The sequence below is a fragment of the Oncorhynchus mykiss genome, chromosome 14, assembly GCF_013265735.2.
Source record: "Oncorhynchus mykiss isolate Arlee chromosome 14, USDA_OmykA_1.1, whole genome shotgun sequence".
NCBI classification, from domain to species: domain Eukaryota; kingdom Metazoa; phylum Chordata; class Actinopteri; order Salmoniformes; family Salmonidae; genus Oncorhynchus; species Oncorhynchus mykiss.
In genome coordinates, this window is record NC_048578.1 from 9,397,961 (window position 1) to 9,425,676 (window position 27,716).

The following is a 27,716-nucleotide window of genomic DNA, read 5'->3' on the forward strand; positions in this document are numbered from 1 at the left end:
TCCAAAGCCAAGTAACGATCCTGCACCATTCCCAGGAAGTTGTTGGAAAGTTGTATGCAAATTAACCTTAGGACAACCACGCACTCACCAAACTCTAAGAAACATATTGTAACGGCCCTGGGTTTATAAGCGCAGATATCGACTACCGCTCGAGCATGCTTTTGGGGCGTAGTCGATAGCGCGCTGGACTTCGGGCTAGCTCCCTGCTTGTTTCATACCAATATGGTTGTCAGAACGTTATGTGCTAGCTGGGTTGTAAGTGATAGAATAAATGGGGGTTCTGTGTGTCTTTCTTTGTCACCTAGACTGTTGTGAGCATGTGTTCTGCACTGTGAACGAGTTTGAATGAGTGAGAGAGCGTTCACTCCTCTTGTTGTAAGTCACCCCCGCTTGCGCTGAGGGTGCTGATGGTTGTCCACTTAAGAGCTCTGAATTTCAGCAGCACCGAAAGCTCTGCTTCCAACCTCAGCACCAATGTCAGTGTTCGGGACACCTTGGTTCCCCAGGACACCCTCGACCTGAGCAGGCAAGGCCACACGGTGGTGGCAGTATGCCTTGGGCTCATTTTGGTCCTGGGATTCTTCAACAACCTTCTTGTCCTGCTTATCTTCGCAAAGTTTCGGTCGCTTTGGACGCCCATAAACCTCGTCCTTCTGAACATCAGCGTGAGCGACATCCTCGTGTGTATTTGTGGAACTCCATTCAGTTTTGCGGCAAGTCTACAGGGGAGGTGGCTCATTGGACACCATGGTTGCAAGTGGTACGGCTTCGCCAATTCGCTTTTCGGTGAGTTTTTCAAATATTTCAACAGGCAGCGAAAGCCATGTAGCCTACACTTTAGGCTAACCTCCATGTGACAAAAAGAAAAAATATTTTGCATATAGTAGTTTCTTAGCCTGAGCAACTTTACTGGCAAAAGGGCATGCAAATCCATCAGATCATTACTGCTCGATCAATTCTTAAATAAGTCCTCCAGGCTCATTATGAAACGTCTCAGAGCACAATTCATCATCAATTTATGACTGTATATCCAATCAAATGAATAAATGAATGGTATTTTATTCCTCCCTGTGCTTGTAAAATGTTAATTAACCTACATTTGAATACGAAAACAGTCGAACATGAATGAAAAACGGTTGCATAAAGCTTTAGCAAGAGCAAGAGACATTTGCATTCAACCTTTATACCAAAATTTATTCGTTTCTGTGTGTGAATAAGTTTCAATGTGCACTTGACTGGGATGCTTGACATAGTAAATGTAGTGACTTTGCATAGGACCTTAAATGTAAAGCATGTAGACTATTCTAATGTATAACCCCATAATGAGACCGCCCATTCAACACAGAGTACAACAGCCTACCCCTTTTAGATCAGCCACTCATACAAATTGTAGCTGATCTTATACATGTACACTTCTCACCTGTCATCTCTCCTTGCATGTCTCTGGATCCAAAATTGGATAACCAAAATTGATTGAATTATAATCTGTGGGTGTTTGACAAAAAACATGTTGGTGTCATTCATGTTTCTGATTTAAAGTGTACAAAAAATGGCTATAATTTTTAATGAGCTTGGCAAATACTGTACATAAATTGTCAAAGCAGTTTATTGGTCCAATGCTGTGACATTTGACTGTTGGATATCTTTAAAGCTCAGTGATTATCCCGATGGGAGCGATACGGCTCCCCTGTTCCCCTCCCTTTGAAACCACACAGGAGGGCAGTGACACACACGCATGCATGACTCACAACGACATAAGCACACACACATGCAAACCCCGGCTCCACAGAAAGCTCAACCAAACCTGTAAACACTCCTGGAGGGGAGGAGTGGGCACATCACGCCGGCCCTGAACAATTTTACTCTGTCTGCTTCCTGAAGGCTCTATATGCTGTCATTCTTCATAACAGCCAGCAACTACTAATCAAGGATGGCATCCATTCACAACTAACAAAGTCTCAAAGTACTCTGAGCACTTAGGAAGACTAAATTAAGTTGGGCAAACTTTTTCTTTCGTTGCCTTTCAGTTGTTGCACAGGAGGAAAACCTTTAGCAAGTTCTCACCTCCTGAGAGGACACTGTCAATTCAATAACAAGTCACACTTCCTAGAATGTCAGGCTAGTACTCTTGAGACAGACTAGCATGATAAAGACATAAACCTATTTTTCCCTCAGCTTTAGTCAAACGCACACAGGTCCCAATCGCACACTTACAGACAGGCAGAAAGACAGGCAGACATGCGCGTGCACACACACACACACACACACACACACAGTATAGAGATGTATAGCACGTCAGCACTAAAAGCCAACTTGCAGTGTGGTCTGACTTCATGTAGGAATATAAAACTGCACCATACATTTTCTTACTGTCTTGTGTGGCATGGCATGCCAGCTCTCTCTTGGGTTTACAAAATATTACTTTTACCATTTAGCTAAATGTTACCAAAATTGGGCAAAACAGAGCTAATGATTGTTATGTAACCTCCCATTCTCCTTAGCATCTGAATTCTCAAACTGGTGAGAAAAAAAAACGGTGATAACTGGCATCTGTTATAACAACACCAGGCACCCCATGACACCCTGATAACCTCCCCCTCATTTCTCTCTCTCTCTCTCTCTCTTTCTCTCGCTCTTTTCCTCTCTCTCTGTCTCTCCTAGGGATCGTGTCCCTGGTGTCTCTGTCCAATCTGTCCTATGAGCGCTACGCCACGGTGCAGCGCTCCATCCAGGCTGACGTGTCTGACTTCAGAAAGGCCTGGCTGTGTGTGTGGGGCTCCTGGCTCTATTCCCTGCTATGGACCCTGCCCCCCTTCATGGGCTGGAGCAGCTATGGCCCGGAGGGGGCCGGGACCTCCTGCTCTGTCCAGTGGACCCAGCGCTCTCCGGCCAGTGTCTCCTATGTGGTCTGCCTGTTCATCTTCTGCCTGCTGTTGCCCCTCATGATCATGGTCTACTCCTACGGCGGGATACTGGTTTCCATCAGGGGGGTGAGTGGTAGAGGTCGACCGTTTTAATCGGCATGGCCGATTTGAATTAGGGCCGACTTCAAGTTTTCATAACAATCGGTAATTGGCATTTTTGGACGCCGATTATGGCCGATTACATTGCAATCCACGAGGAGACTGCGTGGCAGGCTGACCACCTGTTATGCGAGTGCAGCAAGGAGCCAAGGTAAATTACTAGCTAGCATTAAACTTATCTTATAAAAAAAATAATCTTAACATAATCACTAGCAAACTAGTAATATCATCAACCATGTGTAGTTAAACTAGCTTGTCCTGCGTTGCATATAATCGATGCAGTACCTGTTCATTTATCACCGAATCACAGGCTACTTCAACTTCGCCAAACGGGTGATGATTTAACAAAAGCGCATTCGCGAAAAAAGGACAATCGTTGCACCAATGTACCTAACCATAAACATCAATCCCTTTCTTAAAATCAATACACAAGTATATCTTTTTTTAAACCTGCATATTTAGTTAAAAGAAATTCATGTTAGCAGGCAATATTAATTAGGGAAATTGTCACTTCTCTTGCATTCAGTGCAAGCAGAGTCAGGGTATACGCAGCAGTTTGGCTCGTTGCGAACTGTGTGAAGACCATTTTTCCTAACAACGATCATAATTAATTTGCCAGATGTTTACATAATTATGACATAACATTGAAGGTTGCGCAATGTAACAGCAATATTTAGACTTAGGGTTGCCACCCGTTCAATAAAATACGGAACGGTTCCGTATTTCACTGAAAGAATAAACGTTTTGTTTTCGGAATTATAGTTTCCAGATTTTACCATATTAATGACCTAAGGCTCATATTTCTGTGTGTTTATTATATTATAATTAAGTCTATAATTTGATAGAGCAGTCTGACTGAGCGGTGGTAGACAGCAGCATGCTCGTAAGCATTCATTCAAACAACACTTTCCTGCGTTTGCCAGCAGCTCTTTGCAATGCTTGAAGAACAGCGCTGTTTATGACTTTATGAATCTCAGCTCCCGAGATTAGGCTGGCAATACTATAATGCCTATAAGAACATCCAATAGTTAAAGGTATATGAAATACAAATGGTATAGAGAGAAATAGTCCTATAATAACTACAACCTAAAACTTATTAACTGGGAATATTGAAGACTCATGTTAAAAGGACTACATTTATTTTATTTATGTATTATATTAAGTAAAATAAAAGTGTTTATTCAGTACTGCTGTAATCGGCCAATTTTTATATATACAGTGGGGAGAACAAGTATTTGATACACTGCCGATTTTGCAGGTTTTCCTACTTACAAAGCATGTAAAGGTCTGTAATTTTTTATCATAGGTACATTTCAACTGTGAGAGACGGAATCTAAAATAAAATCCAGAAAATCACATTTTTAAGTAATTAATTTGCATTTTATTGCATGACATAAGTATTTGATCACCTACCAACCAGTAAGACTTCCGGCTCTCACAGACCTGTAAGTTTTTCTTTAAGAAGGCCTCCTGTTCTCCACTCATTACCTGGTCCTCCAATAATCGGCGTTGAAATATCATAATCGGTCGACCTCTAGTGAGTGGGACTCAGGTGGGGGAAGGTCTATTTTGAAAGCAGTCAATACCGGAAGTGAATTGAAGTGTATGAATTGAAAATGTTTCCATTCATGAACTGAACTGAATTTCAAATTCTCATGTTCTTCTTCCTAAATGGACTCCAACCCTAGAGTGGTGCTGTCACTCATTGGTGGTTGGCTACATGGTGTCTGGTGCCTTATTGAGACTCATGATGAAGATCATGAGATTATGATGAAGTGTGCACTCTGGTGCTAATGAAGTGTGCACTCTGGTGCTAATGAAGTGTGCACTCTGGTGCTAATGAAGTGTGCACTCTGCAGCTGGTTACATAGTAACTCTACCTGTCAGGTCTGTGCTTTACATTACATGAAAGATGTTGACATGCCGAGACAGTCTGCATTGAAATATACACTCTATATACAAAAGTATGCGGACACCGCTTCAAATGAGTGGATTTGGCGATTTCAACCACATCGGTTGCTGACGGATGTATAAAATTGAGCAGAGAGCCATGCAATTTCTATAGACAAACATTGGCGATAGAATGGCCATACTGAAGTGCTCAATGACCTTCAACGCGGCACCGTCATAGGATGCTACCTTTCCAACAAGTCAGTTCGTCAAATTTCTGTTCTGCTAGAGCTATCCTGGTCAACTGTAAGTGATGCTATAGTGAAGTGGAAACGTCTAGGAGCAAAAACGACTCAGCCGCGAAGTGGTAGGCCACACAAGCTCACAAAAAGGGGCCGCCGGGTGCTGAAGCGTGCGGTGCGGAAATTTTGTCTGTCCTCGGTTGCAACACTCACTACCGAGTTCCAAACGTCCTCTGGAAGCAACATCATGGGTTTCCATGGCCGAGCAGCCGCACACAAGCCTAAGATCACCATGCTCAATGCCAAGCGTTGGCTGGAGTGGTTTAAAGCTCGCCGCCATTGGACTATTTTTCATGGATCGGACTAGGCCCCTTAGCGCCAATGAAGGGAAATCTTAACGCTACAGCATAGGTCCATACTGATGGTTTGTCGAGATCTGTGTGGAAGAACTTGACTGGCCTGCACAGAGCCCTGACCTCAATCCCAATGATAATCCTTGGGATGAATTGGAACGCTGACTGCGAGCCAGGCCTAATCGCTCAACATCAGTGCCCAACCTTACTATTGATCTTGTGGCTGAATAGAAGCAAGTCCTCACAGCAATGTTCCAACATCTATTGGAAAGCCTTCCCAGAAGAGTGGAGGCTGTTGTAGTAGCAAAGGGTGGACCAACTCCATATTAATGGCCATGATTTTGGAATGAGATGTTCGACAAGCAGATCATGTAGTGTATCCTGGTCAAAATCAAGCTACTGTTGGGTAAATTAAAAACATTTTATACCAATGATATTGGTAGTTCATACGGGTAATTGTAGAATGCATGCCAAAATAGCTTTGTTTTTGATGTTGACAGACCGTACTGTGGCTGCCCGCATAATGGTTCAAGCCAGACCATGATTCACCATTATACACAGTTATGGACCCGACTCAGCCTTTGTGCTTCTGTACCCATTATCCCTTTGACAAACAGTGTAATTGGAATAGAAAGGCTGTCTGGATATATCTGTCTGGCTGGATGATTGGGAGATATTATTACATTTATACGGAAGTATTTCCTTCATTTAATGACTGGAGGCCAAAACCAGATAGCACTATACAGTACAAACAAGATGTTTCAAAAACACATACGGAGACACAATCTGTGTGACTCTGGGGAGTCAAGGAGGCAGGCTCTCTGGGGAGTCATGGAGGCAGGCTCTCTGGGGAGTTATGGAGGCAGGCTCTCTGGGGAGTCTTGGAGGCAGGCTCTCTGGGGAGTCTTGGAGGCAGGCTCTCTGGGGAGTCTTGGAGGCAGACTCTCTGGGGAGTCATGGAGGCAGGCTCTCTGGGGAGTCTTGGAGGCAGGCTCTCTGGGGAGTCATGGAGGCAGGCTCTCTGGGGAGTCTGGACCTGGTTGTGTTCAACCCTCCTTAGGTTTTTGTGAATTATCCTTGCATTTGAGAGGCTTTTATAAACCCTGGGCATCTGGCTCACACAACCAATTTGTAATTAATGGGTTCCAATTGGTGGCTGCCTGCCCTGCTCAGAATGCCCTCGCCTTATGCTACCCGCCAGTGCTACTCCATGAATGAATCATCTAGGAGCCATTTTTGGGCTGTGGAATAGGCCCGTTACTATTGGTGACAATCCAGTTATGTAAGTGTCTCATTTTCCCTGTGTTTGTTGAAGCCTGTTCAGCTGAGGGCTGCAGACCTGATTACTTTTGAATTTCTGCTTCGCTGATCCACCAGTCACCTTCCTTCTGAAGCGCCCCCCCAGGCTTTTCTTAGAAACCAAGCGCCAGCTTGTGGAGTAGTACCGTCATCTGAGAGGTGAATTACAATTCACCATGCAGTGACACATCACACAGAGAAATGACATTCATATGAAGATAATCAGTATGGATCAAGGGTGGTATTTTATGGTTGGGCATCACTGCACATCTTAATTCCAGGCACACTGTTGGTCATAAAAGCCTCTCCCATGGTCTCACATCACTGAGATTTATCATGCCATAACTGTGCCTCAGAATAAATGTCAATACGACAGCATCCTAATGTGTTACTCCAATGCATGGCCAAATCTCCAGGTGTCACAAATGTACCTTTTTATCAATTTCCTGAAAAGAACAGTCTGAGCCTCCAAAATAGAAGTGTCTGCTTCCTTTGTGGGTCTGGAATAGAGAAATCCAGGCAATACACCAGAAATACCCTCTGTGATGGCTTGGCAGCAGTAGAATTCCTATTACATGTTTAAGAAGATTGCGTATGTAACAGAGGTTATGGCCTACTCGGCCGGCAACAAGGCTGTGTCTAATTGAGCATCAGTGGTGGTCGTTGCCGTTTAAGATGAGGGAGGAGGATTACTTTTTTTTATGAACATGGCCTTATTTCTATTACAACATATTGGATCAATGTAATATTGATAGGTTTAGGCTACTACATGATACTCACATTTTCCCTGTGCCCATCATGAGGTTGCTACAACCTAGCCTATGAACGAAGGTTTACAAGGTAGGTGCACAGGTTGAGAGATTTTTCAGTAATCAAGGTAACAGACAGTGACACCTTCAATACCACCTTGCACACTCTTGCCTGCATCTAGCTGATTTATGGTGTAATCATTAGTCCAACAGTTGCAAACGAGTTTCTATTGGACAAATTCAGGTATCCCCGTTTCATTCCATTTGCTTCCGTTTAAGAAAAGGTTTTCAACAGAATCTGTGCAATGAATATCCCAATGATCACACGCAAACAGTTCACTTTCATAGCAGCCCCATTCAAACAGCTCATTGTACATATAATTCCTTCTCGCCTCTATCTATGCGCTCTCCTCCTCTCACGTTTTTTCTTCGCTTGTGGACTTCAGTTCACAACACATCAGCTGTGTCTGTGACTAGGAGAAAAAACCTTTCCAAGCTAAACCTTCATATCATGACCGCTACACACAGCCTACATTGTTGTCATGTCATAGTCAACATAGCTACTAGAACTAACACGTTAGTAAACCCGCTACAATCACGCAGTACAGTGTAGTCAGCAGCAATCAGTTTAGCAGTTACACCGGAGGGCCTCGGTGGCAATAAATTAATAAAACCAAAAGCTTACCTTGACTTAGAGTTCCAGTGTTAGCCAGCCAGCTAGCTAACATAGCATCCCTGTCTGTTTGAGTAGGCTAAACTGCATTTGACACTAGCTAATTGAAAGTGAAAGAAAATATACAATGAAATATTGCTCTCTCGCTTCACTTTCATTTTTGAAGAAATTAATTTGTTCAAAACTGTTTAACTATTGTCTTTCTCTCTTTGAGTAAACTACTCAACACATTTTATGCACTGCAGTGATAGCTAGCTGTACCTTATGCCTCCAGTCCTAGATTCATTATCTGATCCTTTGATTGGGTGGACAACATGTCAGTTCATGCTGCAAGAGCTCTGATAGGTTGGAGAACATCTTCCAGAAGTTGTCATAATTACAGTGTTAGTCTCTGGAAGGGGGTGAGAACCGTGAGCCTCCTAGGTTTTGTATTGAAGTCAATGTACCCAGAGGAGGACAGAAGCTAGCTGTCCTCTGGCTACACCATGGGGCTACCCTGCAGAATGATGCTGAGGCTACTGTAGACTAGGGTTAAATGGCGGGAACCCGGTTACCGATATGTACCGGGATTTACCGACCAAAACCATTCCCCTTTCCCAGGATAAATAACTGCAAGAAACCAGTACATTATAATAAAGTATTTACATGAACAGCATGGTGTGAAATGGAACTGTTAAACTATATGCAAATCTAAATCTGGCTACTCTATGGCTTCTGCATGATGAATCATCAATGCTCACGGTGGGGACAGGCCGCCCATCTCAGTATGTAGCGCAGTTCACAATGCATGTAGACCAATCATCTCATTGATCTCCTGCATTTGCTGCAGCATAGTTTATGCTACAGTAATATAAAGACCGAATGCACCTCTAATTAACCCATCTCCATCTGGCTTTTGGGATCAACTTCTTTTTTTTATTGCAGCTGCAGAGTTCTAAAACAGCTTATCACTCGAATATCATTGCTTTAAATCAGTGCACGCGCGAGTACTCTCTCGCAGTCTTTCTCTCTCCCCATCAACTCCATTCAAATTGCACCCAAAATAGATAATCTTCTAGATGGATAAATAGTCCTATATATATACTGTAGCTGTCCTAGCCTACCTCTTTCAGGTAATACATTCCATGCAGTTTTAGCCTTATATTTAGCTAATTAATGATGGGTTATGCATAATAAGCTTCTAACTTATAGCCTCTCTTGCACAATAAGCTGTGCTTTGCTGGCCTCTATCCTTAGCTCTTGGAAAAGCTAGACTAGTATAGCTTGCTGGACATTGTACATTTTTTTTTAGCATTTCTCATACCAATAGACTATTCGAGGAGGGACACAAGCTCTTATTTGCTGAATGTTAAATACATCAGCCAATAGAACTTACTGGTAGTTTTGAAAGGAGAGAATTTGTTCTATATTAATTAGCTTGCACAAGATGCTACAGCTAACAAAGGCAAAGTAACCATTTCGTTTTTCCTGTGTCACGTTGAAATTCCTCCGTCTTAAGCGACTTAAGTCCCGCCCTTTGTACTTCTATTTGATTTCAGCTTTCTGCGTTCAGTGACCCTTGGGGGTGAAGAATCGGCAGGATTTTTTTTTTTTTTTTAATCATCATTTGTGACACCCAGTGTGTATCACGTTTATATCAAGTGGTTACTAATGTTATCCAGTCAATCTCAACAGATGGAGTATAGTTGTATCTTTCAATTGAACTAATAAGTAAAATTGCCAGACTTACCTTTTTCAAATTTACATTTGAAATCATTTCGAAATTGATTGGTTTCTGCAAATGAGACAATTTTCCACATTAACCTTGATACAGCAACGCTCTCAGGTTAATTAAAGTTGAATTCCCAAATAGCCTATACAGGTTTGATTTATCATTAACATTGATTAATCAGTCAAATTTGCTTTTGCAAAGCTCATTCAGTACTTCCTAGTACTGAAGGAAGTCCCGCCTTTGCGGGAATCCCATGTGGCTTCGGCCTTAGGGATAAGTGACCCTAGTGGTGAATGTACCTTAACTGTAACCAGCAGTTCAAATGTTATGATAATCCAGACAATCTTAATTGATTGGATATAATCGTCTCATTCAATTTAATAAGTTAAATTGTCGAACATACACTATCGTTCAAAAGTTTGGGGTCACTTAGAAATGTCTTTGTTTTTAAAAGAAAATCACATTTAAAATAACATCAAATGAATCAGAAATACATAGACATGATTAATTTTGTAAATGACTATTGTAGCTGGAAACGGCAGATGTTTTATAGAATATCTAAATAGGCGTCCAGAGGCCCATTATCAGAAACCATCACTCCTGTGTTCCAATGGCACGTTGTGTTAGCTAATCCAAGTTTATCATTTTAAAAGGCTCATTGATCATTAGAAAACACTTTGGCAATTATGTTAGCAGAGCTGAAAATTGTTGTCCTGATTTAAAGAAGCATTAAAACTGGCCTTCTTTAGACTAGTTGAGAATCTGGAGCATCAGCATTTGTGGGCACGATTACAGAGTTAAAATGGCCAGAAACAAAGTTTCTTCTGAAACTCGTCAGTCTATTCTTGCTCTGAGAAATGAAGAGCTATTCCATGCGAGAAATTGCCAAGAAACTGAAGATCTCATACAACGCTGTGCGCTACTCCGTTCACTCAGATTGCAACACGTAAGGGAATCTCCAGAACACTCTTCTGATGCTCAGCACACGTCACTAATAAATAGAACCCTTCATTCAGGAGGAAAGTTATTAGAAGTCATGAACCATAATCACACTGCGTATGACTGTTTCAGCGCTTACTTCCGTCTTGAGGGTAACTCCTCCGTGGATGACATACAGTTGAAGTTGGAAGTTTACATACACTTATGAGTCACTCAAACTCGTTCTTCAACCACTCCTCAAATTTCTTGTTAACAAACTATAGTTTTTGTATACAGACAGATTATTTCACTTGTATCACAATTCCAGTGGGTCAGAAGTTTACATACATGTACACTAAGTTGACTGTAAACAGCTTGGGAATTTCCAGAATATTATGTCTTGGCTTTAGAAGCTAATTGACATCATTTGAGTCAATTGGAGGTGTACCTGTGGATGTATTTCAAGGCCTACCTTCAAACTCAGTGCCTCTTTGCTTGACATCGTGGGAAAATCAAAAGAAATCAGCCAAGACCTCAGAAGAAATTGTAGACCTCCACAAGTCTGGGTCATCCTTGGGAGCAATTTCCAAATGCCTGAAGGTACTACGTTCATCTGTACAAATAATAGTATGCAAGTATAAACACCATGGGGCCATGCATTCGTCATACGGTTCAGGAAGGAAGACGCATTCTGTCTCCTAGAGATGAACGTACTATGGTGCGAGAAGTGCAAATCAATTCCAGAACAACAGCAAAGACCTTGTGAAGATGCTGGAGGAAACAGGTACAAAAGTATCTATATCCACAGTAAAACGAGTCCTATATCAACATAACCTGAAAGGCCACTCGGCAAGGAAGAAGCAACTGCTCCAAAACCGCCATTAAAAAAGCCAGACTATGGTTTGCAACTGCACATGGGGACAAAGATTGTACTTTTTGGAGAAATGTGCTCTGGTCTGATGAAACAAAAATATAACTGTTTGGCCATAATGACTCGTTATGTTTGGAGGAAAAAGGGGGAGGCCTGCAAGCCGAAGAACACCATCTCAACTGTGAAGCACGGGGGTGGCAGCATTATGTTTTGGGGGTGCTTTGCTGCAGGAGGGACTGGTGCACTTCACAAAATAGATGGCATCATGAGGTAGGAAATTGATGTGGTTATATTGTAGAAACATCTCAAGACATCAGTCAGGAAGTTAAAGCTTGGTCGCAAATGGGTCTTCCAAATTGACAATGACCCCAAGCTTAAGGACAGCAAAGTCAAGGTATTGGAGTAGCCATCACAATACCCTGACCACATCCTAACAGAACATTTCTGGACAGAACTGAAAAGGCGTGTGTGAGCAAGGAGGCCTACAAACCTGACTCATCATCTCTGTCTTGAGGAATGGGCCAAAATTCACCCAACTTATTGTGGGAAGCTTGTGGAAGGCTACCCGGAACATTTGACCCAAGTTAAACAATTTAAAGGCAATGCTACCAAATACTAATTGAGTGTATGTAAACTTCTGACCCACTGGGAATGTGATGAAAGAAATAAAAGCTGAATAAATCATTCTCTCTACTATTATGCTTACATTTCACATTCTTAAAATAAAGTGGTGATCCTAACTGACCTATGACAGGGAATTTTTACGAGGATTAAATGTCAAGAATGATAAACTGAGTTTAAATGTATTTGACTAAGGTGTATGTAAACTTCCGACTTCAACTGTATCTATGAAATAGACTCCTTCATACCTATCACCACTACAATGGTGTAAGACACATTGACGTGTTGTAAAACTACTACAGGTCCCCTTAACATGTCTTTTTGTCGACATCAATTCTTACTGACCTCCAGGCATTGACCTGGAAATTATCTGATGACATCAGACACATTCTTGTCACGCCCTGTCCTTAGAGAGATGTTTTATGTATCTATTTGGTTAGGTCAGGGTGTGATGTGGGGTGGGCATTCTATGTTTTGTTTTCTATGTTTCTATGTTTTGGCCAGGTATGGTTCTCAATCAGGGACAGCTGTCTATCGTTGTCTCTGATTGGGAATCATACTAAGGTAGCCGGGTAGCCGGGTTTGGTTCTGTATGTCTTCCCAGCCTGGTGAGTCCTGTGCCTGCTCCCAGAGCCAGGACTCCTGTGTGTCTCTCCAGCCCAGTGATGATCCATGGCAAGAAGCCTCCAGTGATGATCCATGGCAAGAAGCCTCCAATGATGATCCATGGCAAGAAGCCTCCAGTGATGATCCATGGCAAGAAGCCTCCAGTGATGATCCATGGCAAGAAGCCTCCAGTGATGATCCATGGCAAGAAGCCTCCAGTGATGATCCATGGCAAGAAGCCTCCAGTGATGATCCATGGCACGAAGCCTCCAGTGATGATCCATGGCACGAAGCCTCCAGCGACGGCCTCGAGTCTGGGGCCCCCAACGAGGGTCCTGCGACGAGGGTGCCCAGTTTTTTTATGAGTTTGTTTGCAAATTATGGTGGAAAATAAACTTTTGTTATTGACCAAATACTTATCTCAATACTTTGTTGGCAATGACAGAGGTCAAATGTTTTCGGTCCCCGCACCAGAGGCGCCACCAAAGGGGGGTGAGCCAGAGGTGGAGCGGGGTCTACGTCCCGCACCAGAGCCGCCACCGCGGTTAGATGCCCACCCAGACCCTCCCCTATAGGTTCAGGTTTTGCGATCGGAGTCCGCACCTTTGGGGGAAGGGTGGGGGGTGGGGGGGAGGGGGTACTGTCATGCCCTGACCTTAGAGAGCCGTTTTAGTTCTCTATTTGGTTAGGTCAGGGTGTGGTGTGGGGTGGGCATTCTATGTTTTGTTTTCTATGTTTCTATGTTTTGGCCAGGTATGGTTCTCAATCAGGGACAGCTGCCTATCGTTGTCTCTGATTGGGAATCATACTAAGGTAGCCCTTTCCCTCCTTTCAGTGTGGGTAGTTAACTTTGAAGCTTCACGGTCGTTTTGTATTGTTTTTGTTGGCGACATTCTAATAAAGAGAAATATGTACGCTCACCACGCTGCACCTTGGTCCACTTCTTTCGACGGCCGTGACAATTCTGAACAGGTTGCAGCCTACCCGGATACTTGGTTACTTGGTATGTGCGCTTGTGTAAGCACAGACACACACGTACAACGGCACATGTAATAAGGATTTATACTTGGATCACTTAAGCGTCCGAGCAAAATAGCAGCCTTAGTAAAGTTGAAAATTTACTTTGAAGCCTTTAACTCTACAGCTGCAGTACTCACACGTTTCTCCAGAGGTCCATAGGTCATCCCTGTAGACTGCCCGAATCTGGTGCCTTGCAGCTGTAGACTTATCATGTAGTTATCAACTTAGGATAGCGCCCTAAGCAACACCACAAATTAGGAACGCCCTAGATATGACATTAGACAATGCCATGATAGGTTCATTTTGCCGACCATGAACGTATGTAGAATACAGTCCAATTAGATGGTTTGATAATTAGATTTTGTATATCATTTGTTTATGCTTTCATTCCTTTTCCTTTAAATTCCTTTGACACTTAGGAAGTGATAGAGCCTTAAACAAAGTCCCCATACAACCATCAGTTAGTGCCACAATGCCGCTCAATGGGAAGAAATGTAATTATATATTTTGAGTGTGTGTGTGCGTTGTTAACATCTGCCTAAGTTACTGCCCAGATCTTCCTGTCTGGATGACCAGACGATGGGTACGGAATGGCGATCCCAATCCGGACATCCGCTGCCCATCCTTGTGGTGGCCCGTTCCATTTGCAAAAATCCTACCCAGGTCGACCACCAAAGATGGACCACAACGGCAATCACCAACTGGACATCCACTGCCCATCCTTGTGGTGGACTGCTCCGCTTTCAGAGAGCCTACCAAGGTCAACCACCAGAGGGGGACTGCAACGACGTGGCCCTTTTTGGGTGTATATCGTGGCTCCCCCCTCTCTCTTTCTCTCTCTCTCCGACATCAGGTTTTACAACGGTCATAAATACTTGGAAGAAACTGCCATGCAGTGTTGCGGGAGAGAGTCTATGGAGACAGAGCTTCTCTTGCCAAAACTCCTAATCCCTAAAATGGGAGAATAAAACAATATTTATATTTTTGTGAATGTGGGAGTGGTCCGTGGACACTTAAGGGACAGTCATGTCGAGTGTGTTTCATTTGGTGATCTCATGAGGGACAGGAAACACTCATTACTGTATCTTTGGTTGTGTACACTTCTTAATTATGGGGTTTACATCTAAATATTGTGAAACGTATGTGATTAAACTATTTGTGAAAAGATGTAATGTGATGTTAACCTTCTAAATGAGAAAATATGGGTTTTCATATAAAGTTAACCAAATCAGTGGTCACTCCCACGTGAGCATATTTGGCGTCATGGACCCCCCCCCCCCCCCTTTTCTCAGACGTGTATAAAACCCACTCCTGACTAAATGTACATTAGACCAGAAAATATGGAGCTAACGCTACATGTTAAAATGGTTAAGAACTATAACTCTATAGGCCAAGGAGACCAGACAGCGTGTAGTGTTGGCTACACGGATGGAAATGGTTCAACTCTGAGACTATCGATCACTACAGAATAAAAGCAAATCCAAGACGTAGAATTACTAGTCTGCAGCTGGAAATTATGTAAGTCTAGTACGAGAATACCGACAACTGCGGAAACATCTATTCTATGCAACGACCATCTGTACACCTGACGTATCCAATACAACAGAAACTATCCAGAGCCGCTGAGAAAGCGACCACTACGAAAGACATTGTAACATCTGGGGAAGTTAACCAGAGACTTTCTGATGAACTGACTCTCCGACAGACGGACCGGCGATTCCAAAAGAGAAGACAACAACGACATACGGGCGTAAATATATACATTGCAATTATTTTCGAATTATTATTATTTTTTTTTCGGCTGTTCATGTGCAATGGATTAGCATTTCAATTAATATAATTATCAACTGTTTGTAGTGAATCCATTTGGTCTTTCCCGCTTTTTATCGGTCCCCACCCCTTTCCATTGTCTACCAAGCCATCATACCGGTTTAGTCCACTAGGGACTTATCAATGCATTGTGTTAGAAACCAATAACTACGTAATAATTACAAATAGAATTGATTTGATAAAATAAGTCTTCACATTTAACGATGTTCACATTACGACACAGTCAAAAGTTTGGACACACCGACTTATTCAAGGGTTTTCTTTATTTTTACTATTTTCTACATTGTAGAATAATAGTGAAGATGTCAACTATGAAATAACACATATGGCATCATGTAGTAACAAAAAGTGTTAAACAAATCAAAATGTATTTTATATTTGAGATTCTTCAAAGTAGCCACGCCTTTGATGACAGCTTTGCACACTCTTGGCATTCTCTCAACCAGCTTCATGGGGTTGTCTCCTGGAATGCATTTCAATTAACAGGTGTGCCTTGTTAAAAGTAAATTTCTTTCCTTAATGCGTTTGAGCCAATCAGTTGTGTTGTGACAAGGTAGGTAGGTAGGGAGGTAGGTAGGGAGGGAGGGAGGGGGGGGGGGGGGGGGTTATACAGAAGATAGCCCTATTTGGGAAAAGACCAAGTCCATATTATGGCAAGAACAGCTCAAATAAGCTAAGAGATATGACAGTCCATCATTACTTTAAGACATGACGGTCAGTCAATGTGGAAAATTTCAAGAACTTTGAATGTTTCTTCAAGTGCAGTCACAAAAACCATTAAGCGCCATGATGTAACTGGCTCTCATGAGGACCGCCACAGGAAAGGAAGACCCAGAGTTACCTCAGCTGCAGAGTTACCAACCTCAGAAATTGCAGCCCAAATAAATGGTTCAGAGTTCAAGTAACAGACACATCTCAACATCAACTGTTCAGAGGAGAATGAGTGAATCAGGCATACATAGTCGAGTTTCTGCAACAACAAAAAACTACTAAAAGACAGCAATAAGAAGAGGAGACTTGCTTGGGCCAAGAAACACGAGCAACGGACACTAGACCAGTGGAAACCTGTCCTTTGGTCTGATGAGTTCAAATTAGAGTTTTTTGAATTCCAACTGCCGTGTCTTTGTGAGACGCAGAGTAGGTGAACGAATGATCTCCGCATGTGTGGTTCCCACCGTGATGCATGGAGGAGGAGGTGTGATGGTTTGGGGGTGCTTTCCTGGTGACACTGTCAATGATTTCGAATTCAAGGCACACCTTAAAACCAGCATGGCTACCACAGCATTCTGCAGTGATACGCCATCCGATCTGGTTTGCGCTTAGTGGGACTATCATCTTGTTTTCAACAGGACAATGACCCAAAACACACCTCCAGGCTGTGTAAGGGCTAATTGACCAAGAAGGAGAGTGATGGAGTGCTGCATCAGATGACCTGGCTTCCACTATCACCCGACCTCAACCCAAATGAGATGGTTTGGGATGAGTTGGACCTCAGAGTGAAGGAAAAGCAGCCAACAAGTGATCATCATATGGGAACACCTTCAAGATTGTTGGAAAAGCATTCCAGGTGAAGCTGGTTGAGAGAATGCCAAGGGCATGCAAAGCTGTCATGAAGGCAAAGGGTGGCTACTTTGAAGAATCTAAAATATATTTTCATTTGTTTAACACTTTGTTTGGTTACTACATGATTCAATATGTATTATTTCATAGTTTTGATATAGAAAATAGTCAAATGAAGAAAAACCCTTGAATGAGTAGGTGTGTCCAAACGTTTGACTGGTACTGTATATGTATTGGACAACAGCACAGTCATTTGGGATTTTTTGGGCTCATTAAAAGGTATTTAATTTATTTAACCTTTATTTAACTAGGCAAGTCAGTTAAGAACAAATTCTTGTTTACAATGACAGCCTACCCCTTTCGGATACTGGCCCAACCCTCTAACCACTAGGCTTCCTGCTGCTCCATTGATGTATGACTCATCAGGCTCAGGTAGCATCAGGTGTCAATTTTCGGTCAAAGCTCTAATCAAATCCAGACAGGCCTATTTATATGCTTTATAATGCTTTTGAATGACAAGTCCGGTTTTCGTGGGAAATACCGGGTTACCTGGGAGAAAGGTTATTTATTCTTAGGAGGGAACACGTGGAATACTGGTAAAATAGTCAACCCTACTGTAGACCTTCATTGCAACACAGTGTGTTTTAATAAATGATTTGGTGACGTGAATATATTTAGTATAGTTTTTTTCACTATTTACATTTTTTAAATCATGAAATTTACTGACGGAAATGGTCCTCCCCTTCCTCCTCCGGGGAGTCTCCGCTGTTGAGCATGTAAGAGGTTTGTGGTGCTGACATCCTGATAATTCCTTCAGATTGGCTGATATCCTCAGTTGGCCATGCTCATTGGTCGGGGTGCTGCGACAGGCGTCAGAGTGGACATTACAGAACGACGCACTTGAGGGAGCATGAAATCAACTCTGGGGAGGTGGAAGACACGCAGCACCACAGTACACCACAGTGCTTACGCAAAGATACTGTTGGTTCTCATGCCAGAAACGAGCTATTTTGACACAAAGACATGCCACAGAAAAAACGTATTTTCAGATAAGTAAAAAATGGACTGCAACACAGCTGATCATTTGGCTCTGTCATACATTACATAAAATCCACTGTTTTTGAACCCTTAACATACATGACCAGCACTACAGCATTACAAGTGGGGTGCTACACATTGGTAATAGCAAAGATAATACAACAGTATAATCAATGCAAAGCTTTGTCAGACAATTTTCTTCTCCCCTCCTGTTCCCAGGTGGCTAAAATCAACCTGCTGTCGGCCCAGAGGCGAGAGCAGCACATCCTGCTCATGGTGCTGTCCATGGTGTCCTGCTACCTGCTGTGCTGGATGCCCTACGGCGTCATGGCCCTGGCGGCCACCTTCGGCCGGTCAGGCCTGGTCACCCCTGTGGCCAGCGTGGTGCCCGCCGTCCTGGCCAAGAGCAGCACCGTAATCAATCCTGTCATCTATGTGCTGTTCAACAACCAGGTGAGAGGGGGCGCTAAAGGACGGACCAGAGGGACAATGGTGTTGTTCACCTGTCGTGTAGCCTTTACAGTGGTGGGGAGAAACGTATATGCAGCTTAGACAGACTTATGACAGCCTGGCATGTGAGTAATATAGAGGTGAAAGAAACGCACACCTATTTAGGCGAGGTGCTGACTAGCGGAGTAGAACACTTGACAAATTAAAGGAGAGCCGCACACTCAGATGCAATCATTTAATAACCTAATAACCAACGTTTCGTCAGACAAGCTGTCTCCATCAGGGTATAATGACAAACACTGCAGGTCACTAGTTTATGTAGTGTCAAAGGACACACACAGGTGTCTGTAATCATGGCCGGGTATGGCCTGATATCATTGGTTGATTGTCAGATATAAAAATAACATACCAAAAACATGAATGGATAGCATACGATCATAGATACAATTTGGCTACATAAGCCTACAAACATTTACAACAGCAAAATCACAAGAATGGCTTCAGATCAACGTCTACGTTAAGACCGAGGGAGCAAGGGTCTTTAAATTAAAGATCCAGGCAGCCTCTCGTTTTAACAATAAATTGTCCAGGTCACCCCCCTCTCTTAGGGAGGGTGACATGTTCAATGCCGATGTAAAGTAGGGACGGAATCGAGTGGTTTGCTTCCAAGAAGTGGGCCGCAACTGGGTAAATCGAGTTCTGTCATGTTCTGAGATTTGTCCTTTTAATTCTCTCTTTGTTTTACCCACATCGTTTTTACCACAAGGACAAGTTATAAGATAAATAACGGCCTTAGTGGAGCACGTAATAACACCTTTGATTGGGATCTGTTTCCCTGTTTGGGGGTGTTTGAAGGAACTACATTTATAAGTGCCATTGCATGTAGCACAGCCATTACACTTGTAGTTTCCATCCAGTAGGGGCGCAAATAGACGTTGTGCAGGGATATCTTGGGGTGTATAGACGTTGTGCAGGGATATCTTGGGGTGTATAGACGTTGTGCAGGGATATCTTGGGGTGGTAAATCAGAGTTTTGTTTGTTTTGTTTTGAATTGTCTCCATAGCAATATTAGTCGGACCATTTTTGTACCCCCTCACCTTGCATTTTCTTTGCTTCTCAGCCATATTTCTGTCTAAATCGGATTTAGTTTTTTTGCAAAGTCTTTTGATTCGACAGAATTGGCTGTAGGGCAAACTGTTTTTCAAGGGATGCGGGTGACAACTTTCAGCCCTCTACGAACTGTTACGATCAGTAGGTTTCCTGTAAAGATCAGTGTATAGAACATTACCCTCACACAAGATCAGGAAACTGATTTGACGTGTCAGACTGCATAATAAATCTCAGATGCTCAGAACAAGAGTTAAGAAAAGCAGGAAATGCCTGGAGCTGTTTTGCATCACCCCTCCATAGAACAAAAATATAATCAATGTACCGTTTCCAATGAATGATGTGAGGCAAGAAAACATTTTTGATGGACTGTTTCTCCATGTAACCCACATACAAATTAGCATAGTTAGGAGCCATGGGGGATCCCATAGCAGTACCCTTCGTATGAATAAAGAAATAATTTAGAATCATGAAGTAGTTGTGTGTGAGAGTACTATTTCAGCCAATGTTATAATGCCTGCACTGGAAGTTAGTTCATTAGGGTCACGTTGCAGAAGAAAATGTAACAGCGTCAATACCGCCCTCGTGTGGAATATTCGTCATTAAACAAAGTATTATCAGGGAGAGATCAAGAGATTCAGTAATAGAGATCACACTGCTGGTGTCCTTCACAAAGGAGGGGAGCTGTTCTGTGAGTGGTCTAGTAAAAAAGTCAACAAAAGTCGATAGAGGTGCCGTTACTGCATCAAGGGCCGCTACAATAGGGCGCCCAGGAGGTTTTGTAACATTCTTGTGTAATTTCGGCAAAGTATAAAAAGTAGCAATTTTAGGGTGTTGAATAACCAAAAAAGAACATGACTTTTTAGCTATCTGACCAGAACTTAAATACCCATCTAGGACAGTAAAGATAGTGTTCTGAAATTGGGCAGTGGGGTCACTTCTGAGGTTCTTGTAAAAGGTGTTGTCAAGCAGTTGTCTATGACACTCATTTACATAAACTGTCCTCTCCATGAGTACAACCAACCCACCCTTATCAGCAGGGCGGGTAAGGACGGACGTATCGGATTGTAAATCAAGCAGAGCTTGTTTTTCATTCCTGAGGTAAATTCTGGAAAGATATGTACTCCTGTTTGTTCTTAAGGAGATGAACAACATATTATTCAACGAGTCTGCAATACGTCTCAATAGAGTGATTGCGATTGGATGGAGGAACAAAATAACACCTTCTTCTAAAAGGAGTCGGAGGATGTGCAGGTGAGAAACCTACATGTTCAGTAGAAATATCACTATTAGGGGAGAAAAAGTGTTCCCTTAAATGGATGTTATATCGGCATCGAACATGTCACCCTCCCTAGGAGAGGGGGTGACCTTGACAATTTATTGTTAAACGAGAGGCTGCCTGGATCTTTAATTTAAAGACCCTTGCTCCCTCGGTCTTAACGTAGATTTTGATCTGAAGCCATTCTTGTGATTTTGCTGTTGTAAATGTTTGTAGGCTTATGCAGCCAAATTGTATCTAGGATCGTATGCTATCCATTCATGTTTTTGGTATGTTATTTGTTATATCTGACAATCAACCAATGATATCAGGCCACACCCGGCCATGATTACAGACACCTGTGTGTGTCCTTTGACACTATATAAACTAATCACCCCGCAGTGTTTGTCGTTATACCCTGATGAAGACAGCTTGTCTGTCGAAACGTTGGTTATTAGGTTATTCAATTATTGCATCTGAGCTCCTAGAGTGTGCAGCTCTCCTTTAATTTTTCAAGCCTGGCATGTGAGGCCAGAAAGACAATCACACACAGCCCCCAGAGTCCTTACTAAGGATACCATTGAGGTATCATTTTAGAGGTATGTCCTAACATGTTGACATGATGTTTTTGCTAAATACTCTATTTCATGTTCATGGACATGATTACTTTAGCTTGACAGGCTAATCATGTATTTTGTTATGAGAGCTCAGTTAATAAAATGTATAAATGGGGGTTCAAGTGCTTGTGACAGCCCACCTGTCAGTGAGGAGCAGAGAGGGACTGGGTGAAGGGACACTGCTAACATCCCCACAAGGACTACTGACAGTGACACCCTAACTCCTGTCATTGTGGGGACACAGTATTGTGAGGACACAGACTCCCAGTAATTACTTTGCACCTCTCATCGCCCTCTGCCTCATAGATACTACCTATGACACTTACAGTAAGAACAGGCCGGCTGACATACTTAGTTTGGCAGCTAGCTACCTTACATCCCATCTGTCCTCTCTCAGGGCACTTGAACCAAGAAGAGGTGTCAAGTATCAACACACCACAGGAGGTTGGTGGCACCTTAATTGAGGACGAACTTGTGTTAGTATTTGGACCGGAGTTAGTGGAATGGTATCAAATACATCAAACGTGTTTAATGCCATTCCATTTGCATTATTATGAGCCGTTTTCCCCTCAGCAGCCACCACTATTACAAAGACTTAATTTGAAAATTTTAATAGAGAACACATACTAGCAAACTAGGTCACTCTATGCTCTCTTTATGCAGCCTGGTCTCATAGACTAGACATAACATGTAAATCTGGAACACTCAAATTAGTATGATGCTATGTTTGGTATGGTGACATAAGACAGAAGGTTACTGCTTGAAACTCATCATAGAAAACTTGATCATTTTAGCTAATTAGCTACTTTAACTACTTACTATGTTTTAGCTACTTTGAAAGTACTTAGCATGTTAGCTAACTCTAACCTTAACCCAAACCCCTAGTCTAGCTAACGTTAGCCACAACAAATTGGATTTCATAATGTTTTTAAATTCGTAACATATTGCACATTTACCAAATTCTTAACATATAATACGAATTGTAATTCATAAACTACGAAATGGATGATGGACATCTACAAATGAACACATGAAACCTATCATACTAAATGGAGTGTCTCTGATTTACATACAGAATAATATGAAATGCTCTGAGACCATGTAGCTTTCTTTGGATGAGTTTGATCAAATCAAATTTTATTGGCCAAATACACCTATTTAGCAGTTGTTATTGCGGGTGCAGGAACACAAGCATTTCGCTATCTCCAAAAGCGCAGTAGTATCTAACAGTGCAGTAGTATCTAAAAATAATTCACAAAAATACACACAAATCTAAAAGTAAAAGAATGGAATTTAAAAATGTATAAATACTAGATTGAGCAATGGTGGAGTGGCATTGACTATAGTAGAATAGAATACAGTACATATACATATGAGATGAGTAAAATCAGTATGTAAATATTATTTAAACATTTAGTGACTAGTGTTCCATTATTAAAGTGGCCAGTGATTCCAAGTCTATGTATATAGGGCAGCCTCTAAGGTGCAGGCTTGCATAACGGGGTGGAAGCTGGCTAGTGATAACTATTTAATTACCTTAAAATAGAAGCTGTTTTTCAGTCTCTCGGTCCCAGCTTTGATGCAACTGTTCTGACCTCACCTTCTGGATGATAGCAGGGTGAACAGGCCATGGCTTGGGTGGTTGATGTCCTTGATGATATTTTTGGCCTTCCTGTGACATTGGGTACTGTAGGTGTCTTGGAGGACAGGTAGTTTGCCCCCGGGGATGCGTTTGGCAGATTGCACCACCCTGCAGTTGCGAGCGGTGCAGTTGCCCTAACAGGCGGTGGGTGATACAGCCCGACAGGATGCTCTCAATTGCACATCTGTAAAAGTTTGAGGGTTTTTGGGGGCCAAGCTGTTGCGCCTTCTTCACCACACGGTGTGTGAGTGGACCATTTCAGATGGTCAGTGATGCGTATGCCAAGGAACTTGAAGCTTTCCACCTTCTCCACTGCGGTTCTTTCGATGTGGATAGGGGCGTGCTCCCTCTGCTATTTCCCTGAAGTCCACGATCAGCTCCTTTGTTTTGTTGACATTGAGTGAGAGGTTATTTTCCTGGCACCACTCTCCCAGGGCCCTCACCTCCTCCCTGTAGGCTGTCTCGTCATTGTTAATAATCAGGCCTACTACTGTTGTCGTCAGCAAACTTGATGATTGGCCACGCAGTCATGGGAGAACAGGGAGCATAGGAGGGGGCTGAACACGCACCCTTATGGGGCCCCTGTGTCGAGGATCAGCAAAGCGGAGGTGTTGTTTCCTACCTTCACCACCCAGGGGGGCGGCCCATTTGGAGGTCCAGGACCCAGTTGCACAGGGCGGGGTTCAGACCCAGGGCCCCGAGCTTAATGATGAGCTGGGAGAGCTCTATGATTTTGAATGCTGAGCTGTAGTCAATGAACAGCATTCTTACATAGGTATTCCTCTTGTCCAGATGGGATAGGACGGTGTGCAGTGCAATGGTGATTGCATCGTCTGTGGATCTATTGGGGCAATAAGCAAATTGAAGTTGGTCTAGGGTGTCAGGTAAGGTAGAGGTGATATAAACCTTAACTAGCCTCTCAAAGTACTTCATGATGACAGAAGTGAGTGCCTCAGGGTGATAGTCATTTAGTTCAGTTACCTTTGCTTTCTTGGGTACAGGAACAATGGTGGACATCTTGAAGCAATTGGGGACAGCAGACTGGGATAGGGAGAGATTGAATATGTCCGTAAACACTCCAGCCAGCTGGTCTGCTCATGCTCTGAGGACGCGGCTAAGGATGCCGTATGGGCCGGCAGCCTTCCGAGGGTTAACACGCTTAAATGTCTTACTCACTTCAGCCACGGAGAAGGAGAACCCACAGTCCTTGGGAGAGGGCCACGTCAGTGGCACTGTGTTATCCTCAAAGCGGGCGAAGGTGTTTAGCTTGTCCGGAAGCAAGACGTCGGTGTCAGCAACGTGGCAGGTGTACCCTTTGTAGTCCGTGATTGTCTGTAGTCCCTGCCACATACGTCTCGTGTCTGAGCTGTTGAATTGCGACTCCACTGTCTCTGTACTGTATTTGATTGCCTTACTGAGGGAATACTTACACTGTTTGTATTCAGCCAAATTCCCAGTCACCTTGCCATGGTTAAATGTGGTGGTTTGCGCTTTCAGTTTTGAACATATCCCAGTCTGCGTGGTCAAAACAATCTTGAAGCATGGATTGCGATTGGTCAAACCAGCGTTGAATAGACCTTAGCATGGGTACTTCCAGTTTGAGTTTCTGCCTATTGGAAGGGAGGAGCAAAATGGAGTCGTGATCAGATTTGCAGAAGGGAGGGTTAATCATGAAACATACACCCCTGCCTTTCTTCTTCCGGGAGAGTTTTTAATTTTTTATTCCCGTCTGATGCAATGTACTAAGAACCCAGATGGCTGAATGGAAGGGGACAGTATATCCCGAGAGAGCCATGTTTCTGTGAAGCAGCGTATGAGATCCTCACCCTGAGCTTGTCTACTTTTATTATCCAGAGACTGAATATTAGTAATATACTCTGAAGAGGTGGATGGTGTGCACGCCTCTGGAGTCTGACTAGAAGTCCACTCCGAATACCTCTTCTCCGCTGGCGGTGTTTTGGAGTAGCCTCTGGAATAAGTTAAATTGCCCTGGGGGGTACAAACAAAGGATCCAATTCGGGAAAGTTGTATTCCTGGTCGTAATGCTGGTGAGTTACCGCTGCTCTGATATCCAAAAGTTATTTCCGTCTGTATGTAAAAACACCCAACACAAATTCTAGGATAATAATGTAAGAACTAACACAGTTGCTTAGGAGCTAGAAGCAGAGCTGCCATATCTGTCCGATGCCATCTTACTGTTGTGTCAAATGCTATCGCCTCAGTGTGTGAGAGTGAGATTTATACTCAAAGTGACGTGTGTGTGTGTGTGTGTGTGTGTGTGTGTGTGTGTGTGTGTGTGTGTGTGTGTGTGTGTGTGTGTGTGTGTGTGTGTGTGTGTGTCAGTTTTACAGATGCTTCGTGGCCTTTGTGAAATGCAGAGGGGAGCCCCAGTCTGTGTACGGCTTTAACACCCAGCAGAGCAGCAGAGAGGAGAACGCTACCCCCGGTAAACCCCTTTCATGCCCCTCTCTAGCCCCAAAACAGCCCTCTCTTTGCTCCCCACACACCGAGAGCTACAGGAGCCCCAGCAATGCCCCCCTGTGTGGCCTGCGGAGGGAACGGCGCACCATGTCTCTGGTGGTCCACTACACCCCTTGAGAACCTCCTCTACTGGGCTGGGGGAACCACACTGAGGTGAGAGAGGCTCAGAGAAAAGATAGCCACCTGCATTCTCCTGTGGAACCTTTGAATTCCTTTGTGACCCACTAGATGAGCAAAGTCAACCCAGTCTTAAGCCCTTAACCAAGAGGAACTGGTCGCGACCCATCAGTTGTGTCCCCAGCCATCTAGGAAACTCTGCCTTGGATTCTACAAGATGTATACCAACTGGGTCCTCCCTCTCCAGCTCCTGTTACCTTCTACCTTTGCCGTTCTCATTGTGCAAAATCCAACAACATTAACCCTTTAATGTCAGACTCAGCCCACCCTGACCTGTAGCATTTAGATGATCTGTTATTTCCCCGACGAAATAGTTCGGAAGAGTTTGTACAGATATTATGACGACATTTTGTGATGTTTTGAACTTTTGAGTTTTTGCGGCTGTTTGGGCACACATTTCTTTCTAGAGGCAAGCCGAAGTTCGGAGTCGAAGTCTACGCCCCATCGTCGGTGATTGGTCAACAGAAGGGATTCTTCAATAAAGTCTTTGTCATTCAACGATAGCCGAATCGTTTTCATGCAGATGTTTTCATTGAGCAATACTGCACCAAGCATCTTAGTTAGATGAATTGCGCAACTAAGATCTCCTCGGCGAAAACATACAAATTTGACAGATTTCTTGAGTTATTTTAGATTAATTCAGACTATTTTGAGGAAGCTTATACTAATTGCCGCTTTTTCCTCTTATTTCCAGCGAAGGTCTTTTAAAGGAGAATACGAGCACACTCGTTCAGCTAGACGTTCTGTCAGAAAGGCTCACAGCCGTAATCGCTACCAAAGGTGATTCAAACATGTATTGACTCAGGGGTTTGAATACTTCTCTAATCAAGATAGTGTTTTTTGTTCTTTTTTTTTCTCCAAATGTTGAAGTGTTCTTTCACTTTGACATTAGAGTATTTTGTGTAGATGGTTGACAAAAAAATGACAAATCCATTTTAATCCCACGTTTTAACACAACAAAACGTGTAAAAAGTCAAGGTGTGAATACTGTACAGTATACAGGCTCATGTTCACTTGAACTGAGGGCACCACTGGGACTGTTCTACCCAGAATCCCGTTGGAATTACATGACACTCTGGGTTAATTGAACTGTGAGGCTTTGCCAGTGGTGAGGATTTTTGTATTCAAACATGTCCAATTGTACATCCACTGTAGCTCTAACTCTTACCTTAATTTCAACCTAACTTGAACTTTAACCTTAAATGTAGCTCTAGCCTTGTATCTTCATCCTCAACCTAGCCTTATGTCAGACTCGCATCTTTTTCTTTTAATGCCAGCCTAAGGTAAGCACATGGATTTCAAGTTAGAATGTGGCCCTCACTTAAGAGTGGCATGGCCACCAGAGAGATTAGTACTTACACCACTAGAGGAAGCCCTACGTCATATTACTGAGACGTTATGTGGCGAAGTGTTTTTTTTGTTTTGTTATAACTCTCAAAATCAAATCAAATCCAAATGTATTTGTCACATTCACCGAATACAACAGGTGTAGCCCATACCGTGAAATGCTTACTTTACAAGCCCTTAACAACAATACAATTCAAGAAATAAAGTTAAGAAAAGATTTACTAAATAAAAT

The 27,716-nt window shown here is 42.9% G+C and overlaps 1 protein-coding gene across 4 annotated transcripts; it reads left to right on the top strand.

Annotated features, from left to right (window-relative positions):
- Positions 1 to 153: 153 nt before the first annotated feature.
- LOC110487727 (opsin-3-like) lies at positions 154 to 27,716 on the top strand. 4 transcript variants are annotated; one of them, XR_005035913.1, is made up of 5 exons: positions 154 to 786; positions 2,662 to 2,990; positions 18,624 to 18,857; positions 25,334 to 25,527; positions 25,831 to 25,972. XR_005035913.1 is itself a non-coding variant. In XM_036942889.1 (4 exons), the coding sequence occupies exons 1-4, from the start codon at positions 408 to 410 to the stop codon at positions 25,885 to 25,887; spliced, it is 999 nt and encodes a 332-aa protein (XP_036798784.1). In that variant the 5' UTR covers positions 154 to 407; the 3' UTR covers positions 25,888 to 26,014. The 4 variants fall into 4 exon arrangements, 2 of the variants coding, with proteins under 2 accessions (XP_036798784.1, XP_021415312.2); XR_005035912.1 differs by having other exon boundaries at positions 25,823 to 25,964; XM_036942889.1 differs by lacking the exon at positions 25,334 to 25,527 and having other exon boundaries at positions 25,831 to 26,014.